Here is a 6,305-nt window from a genome sequence, read left to right on the forward strand (position 1 = left end):
AAGTACCGGATGGTTCAACCAAAAGTACCAAATAATATTTTAAAATTTAAAAATTACAAATATCAGCTGAAGGTACCATTTGTTGTTTACTTGGATGTTGAGTGTTTATTGAAAAAAGTTGAAGCAGCGCCTGGTGTACCAAATGGCACAACTAATAATCAAATAATACATCATCATGTACCATATAGTGTTGGTTATTTTTTTAAATGTGATTATGATGCATCATTATCCAAATTCGAGCTAAACCGTGGTGAAAATTGCATTGATTGGTTTATTGATGAATTATATAAAATTGTCAATAGAATACTAGATATCAACAGAAGTATCACAATGACACCAGCAGATGAACACTCATTTAACATAGCCAAAATATGTTACCTCTGCAAGAAGCAATTTACCATCAAGGATCCAAAAGTAAGAGATCATCATCATTTTCAAAAAACCTATCGGGGTGCCGCACGTCGTACATGTAACATTGATTATCAAGAGTCATGTATAATTAATTGTGTAAGTCATAATATGAGTGGGTATAATTCACACCATTCAATTGTAAAATAAGCTACTAGATTTCCAGGCAACATTAAATTACTCCCAGTAAATAGAGAGAAATATATTTCATTTGCAAAGTATGTAAAAGGAACTAGGATCTAACTTAGATTTATTAATTCATTTAGGTTTATGCCATCAAGCATTGACAAGTTATCATCTTACTTAAATGATTGTGATAAAAAAATAACCAAGCAATTTTATCCGGATATTAATAAATTCAATTTAGTTACGAAAAAAGTGACATTTCCATATGAATATGTGTCTGATTTTAATAAATTAGAAAGACCAAGTTTACCATCTAAAAATGACTTCTTTTCTATATTAAATAATTCTCGTATTAGTGATGTTGATTATGAGCATGCCTGCAAAGTTTGGAATACATTTCAATATTCAGGTGAATATTCAGATTTATACTTAAGAACTGATATTTTATTATTGGCAGATATTTTTGAAAATTTTAGAGACAGTACAATGCATACATATCAGCTTGATCCATTACATTTTTTGACCAATCCATCATTATCAATGCAAGCAATGTTAAAAATTACACAAGTAGAATTAGAATTATTGACTGATTCAGAGATGATGTTGTTTATTGAGGGTGGGATTCATGGTGGGCTAGTTCAGTGTTCAAGTCATCATGTGCTTGCAAATAATCTATATATGGGTGATGCATTTAACCCTAATATGCCAGAATATTATTTAATGTACTGTGATGTCAACAATATGTATGGTGGTGCAATGAGAACACATTTACCTTTTGCCAATTTTCAGTGGGAAAAATTCTGCCAAAAATTTTTATTTAAATTCACTAGAATCAATTGATGTAGATGCTGAATGGGGTTATATTCTAGAAGTTAATTCATCATATAGGCCAGAACTTTGGAATAAACATCGCGATTTACCCTTAGCACCAGTACATGATCTACCACCACACCCAACATCAAAATTTGAAAAATTATCAACAACATTTTATCCCAAGAAAAAGTATATTGTTCATTATCGAAATTTACAAATGTACTTGCAGTTAGGCTTGAAATTAACTCAAGTTCATCGCGTTCTAAAATTCCAACAGAAAGACTGGTTAAAAAAATATATTGATTTAAATACCGATCTACGTAAAAAAGCTACAAATGAATTTCAAGTAGCATATTTCAAGGGACAAAATAATTCCGTTTTTGGTAAATTAATGGAAGATTGCCGTAGACATAGAGATGTACGAATTGTTACACAAGCTGAGGGTTGTTATGGGGCAAAGGCTTTAATAGCTAAACCTAATTATGTTGGATCCGATATTATAGGTGGTATGACTGTCATTGAAATGAGTAGAATGAAAGTTTTATTTGACAAGCCGATATATGCTGGTATGGCTGTATTAGACACATTGAAAATTTATATTTATGATTTTTTCTATAATTATTTGCATAAGGTATTTCCAAATTGTGTAAAGTTGTATTATACTGATACAGATTCACTTATATGTGGTATCAATGATCATGATGTATACAAAATTATGAGAAGAGATTCGCATAAATTTGATACATCGAATTATTAACAAGGGAATCCGTTTGGTATAATACAATCAAATAATAAAGAGATTGGTCTAATGAAAGATGAGTTTAGTGGTAAGATATTATTAGAACTTATTGGTTTAAGGGCATTCTACTCGAGCATTAGTTGAAAAAAATCCAATACAATCAAAAGCAAAGGGTGTCAAAAAGGCTGCATTGCAGACTATAACATTTGACGATTTTAAACATTGTTTATTTAATAATACAAATATTTTTCGGGAGCAAAATTTAATTCAATCTAAACGCCATGTAGTGACAACAATCAAACAAAAAAAATCAGCTTTAAGCTCAGGTGATGATAAACGAAAAATGATTGCCAATAGTACAGATACTTTACCCTGGTATCCAAATGTTAATGGCAGTGATATTTATGATAATAATATTGATAAATTTTCAAACGATATACCGATGGATGTAGAATAAGTATGTAGATAAATGTATGAATAAAAATAATGTAAATAAATAAATAAAAAAAAAAAAAATTCATGCCTCATTGGATATGTGCATGTCAATATTAATGTTTAAAATAATGTAATTAAGGATTATTGTGGTGATTAATAAATGAATAAATAAATATAATCATTTAAAATTTATTGTATTGCTTCTTTATTTAACCATTCATTATGACTATTATCAAAACCCAAATATTTTACTTATATTTTATCACCCCGTTTTTTCATTACTTATTCAATTAAATAAATGTCAGAATGTTTGACACGCTGTAATTCTTCATTATAAAAACATCCTTGAATTGGATTCTCTTGATAGTCTTTAAGTTTATATGTTACAGGTGCAGTTTTATTCATTTTTATAATTGTAAATATTTCATTTGTCCAGTTTGGTTTGTAGCCTTTCTCAAAGATGTGTTTATACTTGCTGATTCGTACATTGTCATTGACATTAAATTTCGGTTTTACATGACAATAATTTGAATTGTCATATACAGTTTGTTTTAAAATTTCTATATTTTGTCCTACAACTTCGCAAGGTCTCATTTTAATTGTTCGATGTTTCGTATTGTTATATTCTTCAATCAATTCTTGTAATATTTCTATCCATTTGTAGCTACCTTGTAAACTAAATTTAAACCATATTTTATTCTTAATTGTTCTATTAAATCGTTCAATGATTGATGCTTTTGAATGTGTATATGTCGAAAACTCGTTCTTGTTTAAATGTATATATAAAAAAGCATACATGGAATTTAAAAAAAAAAAAAAAAAAAAACATTTAATAAATTGTTGAGATATATCAAAATAGATAGATATTTTATAAATGTAGGATACTATTATTTTTTTTTTTTTTTTATTGAGGCCATCTGATTCATTTGTTATTCTTATTTATTCAAAGCAATATTGTTATTTATTAATATTAATTTGATTTTTTGTATTCATGTTAATTTTATTTTTTGTGATCATATTAATTTTTTTTTGTTTAATCATATAATTTTGTTTATTTGAATCATATTAATTTTGTTTATTTAAATCATATTAATTTTGTTCATTTAAATCATATTAATTTTTTTTTTAATTCTGGGGGGGTTCCACCCCCCAGACCCTCCCACGAGGGCTCCGCCCTTCAAACCCGCCAGGGGTGCTCGCCCGGGACCCAGCCAGGGGTTGCACCCCTGGACCCGCATTACGGCCCCACGTATTTCTTGATCGTAATTAATATCAAATGGTCTAATTATTTTATGGTCTCTTTCAAGTATTTATGGCAAAAAATAGTATGCTTTACACGGGTGTAATGCTGATGACTCTTACAATATTGAGGCTTTGCTCGTCACACGCACAGCGTTGCCTCAAAATCGTGCGAGTATCATCAGCCTTGCACCCTAGTAAAGCAATGTACTATTCCATTGCAGCAGAGACTTCTGTTCCTGTTTTACTTTTGAGACCAATTGCCCAGCTGAATTTTAAAAAATTATCAATGACTGTTAGAATATATGTATATTCAGAATTTACTTGTGCATGCTCAATCATATCGACAAGATCAGCCTGCCAACATTCGTCCTTGTCACGAATGTCAACTTTACGTCTCAGAAAATTTTTAGGAGCTTGAGTGTGCAACTCTCCTACAACATCTTCTTTAATTTTACTCATTATTCACTAATATCTATATAATGACTGATGCTGAATTTTTATTCTGATTTAATATATAATATTTGCTTTTCTCAATTCTTCAATTATCGACATTAATTCATTGTTGTGACTTGGATTGCCAGCAGTTTGTGAAGCACATAGTAAACGTAATCCATCAACAAGCTCATTCGGATCATCCCAGTAAACATTATCAAAAGTATTGGAATTCTTTGATTGAATAATCATACTTGTTGGTAAAGAAAATCCCGATCCATGCGGAGCATTTGTTATGTGTGGTAATAAAAATGTCATAAATTTTTGTGATGCTTGATTTTTTGTAGCATTTTTTGCTTTGTGATATTTTAAATGTGCATTTGTATCTAAAGAAATTTCACTGTAGTTTTTTTCATCATCGAGAGTAATGAATGTTTTATTGGGGTTTTCATAAATAATAATTGCATCAACCCGTCGGTAATTTCATATGTTTTGTTTGCAACATCTAGCTTGTTATTTTTGAATGTAACCCCACTATTTCCAATTTTCAATTCAGAATTTATTTTTCTCACACCATATTCCTTATCCCACTCTAAAGTATTAATTATTTTTGTATAATTAGACAACTGTTTATTGATATTTTTATCTTCTTTTTCTACATGAACATTCTCTTTTTCTTCCTTATTTGTAGATTCTGTTATTGTCACATCATTATCATTAGAATTAGAACCACTTGTCCGAATGTCCATGTGATCAAATGTAATCAAATTTTTTTCCTCATGATAATTTGTGTTATTTTCATTGATTTTGTTATTTTCACTATTGTCACTTGTTGACAATTTATCTGCTATTCTATTGCGAGGTGTAATGACAGGTTCTAAATATTCATTGGCAGATTCAGACATATTTACTCTTCCTAACTTCAACATTTGATATTTTTTTCGTATAACATTTTGCGCTTTTTCTATTTCACTTAAAAATTTTGCTTCACTAGCCAGAGCTTGTTTGCTGAGTGGCATCATGATCGTGCAAGATTCTACAGCAAACTAATGCAATTTAACAGATTGTTTTATTATTTATAGCTATAAAACAGTCAAAGTTTTTTCTATATCTACCATCATTTAATTCACGATCTTTATCAATGCACAGGAAACAATACTTTTCTTTCCAACATTTAATACACATTTGTCTAAATTTATTATATTCCATATCCATATTTGCATGATCTTGATAAATATGCTTCAGGTTTGTTTCATCGCATGGAAACACAATCAAAAAATTAATGTCTCGAATTAAATGTTTCAGGATTCGTGCATAGGATTGACATAAATAAAATGAATCGACTGCACAATGTCTGCCTACTGAAAAATAATCTCTTTAAAAGTTGGGATTTGTATGAATATCCAGTATTGCCAACAACTAATCATCATCTTTAGACAGTAAAGACATCAACTCAATTGGAAAAACCTCGTTATGTCATTCTCGCATTCCAAACAAATAGAAAAAATATATGGAATTTAAATATGACAGATTTTGACCTAAATTATATCTTAATTCACAAATTTTCCCATATGAGAATTTAAATTTAGATATTGAAAAAAATCAATTCTCTTTATTATACGATATGTATGCTAATTTTGGGGACTCATACTATGAGACAAAGGTTAACTTATTCTCAAAAGAATTTTTTATTAATCGGACTCCATTTACTGTCATTGATTGTAGTTAGCAAAATGAAACATGAAAAACTGGTGCTGTGGATGTACGTCTAGAGTTTGAATCAAAGGGAAATTTTCCAGCAAGAACAACAGCATATCGTTTAATATCACATGATAATATCATCCACTATAGACCAATAAGCGGCATAGTTCACAAGCTAACATAAAATAAATAAAATAAAATGTAAAATACGAAAAAAATAAAATTTTCTTTTTTTTAATGTCAATCAATAACAATACTAATAATAATAATAAAACATTTTTTTATGGTGTAAAATAAATATATGCGTTTATGAATAAGAGAAAAAAACAGATAGAATTCATTTTTGTGTTTTTATTTATATTGTCATTTCTTCACCAAAATCATCAGTAGTCATTACATAACCATCATC

The 6,305-nt window shown here is 29.1% G+C and overlaps 1 protein-coding gene across 1 annotated transcript; it reads right to left on the reverse strand.

The window, feature by feature from the left end:
- Window positions 1-2,803: 2,803 nt before the first annotated feature.
- LOC122855763 lies at window positions 2,804-4,222 on the reverse strand. Its single transcript, XM_044157393.1, has 3 exons — window positions 4,085-4,222; window positions 4,009-4,028; window positions 2,804-3,197 (listed from the first exon to the last, which is right to left on the reverse strand). The coding sequence occupies exons 1-3, from the start codon at window positions 4,220-4,222 to the stop codon at window positions 2,804-2,806; spliced, it is 552 nt and encodes a 183-aa protein (XP_044013328.1).
- Window positions 4,223-6,305: the final 2,083 nt, after the last annotated feature.

Source organism: Aphidius gifuensis, linkage group LG1, assembly GCF_014905175.1.
Source record: "Aphidius gifuensis isolate YNYX2018 linkage group LG1, ASM1490517v1, whole genome shotgun sequence".
In the NCBI taxonomy this organism is placed as follows: Eukaryota; Metazoa; Arthropoda; class Insecta; order Hymenoptera; family Braconidae; genus Aphidius; species Aphidius gifuensis.

What these genes read in the sequence shown, in the direction of transcription:
- LOC122855763 (XM_044157393.1), bottom strand. Translation starts at nt 4,222, where the DNA reads ATGAGTAAAATTAAAGAAGATGTTGTAGGAGAGTTGCACACTCAAGCT. An exon ending in ATATGATTGAGCATGCACAA is followed by an intron (nt 4,029 to 4,084) that starts GTAAATTCTGAA and finishes TTTAAAATTCAG; the next exon opens with CTGGGCAATTGGTCTCAAAA. An exon ending in CTGGGCAATTGGTCTCAAAA is followed by an intron (nt 3,198 to 4,008) that starts GTAAAACAGGAA and finishes GTTTAAATTTAG; the next exon opens with TTTACAAGGTAGCTACAAAT.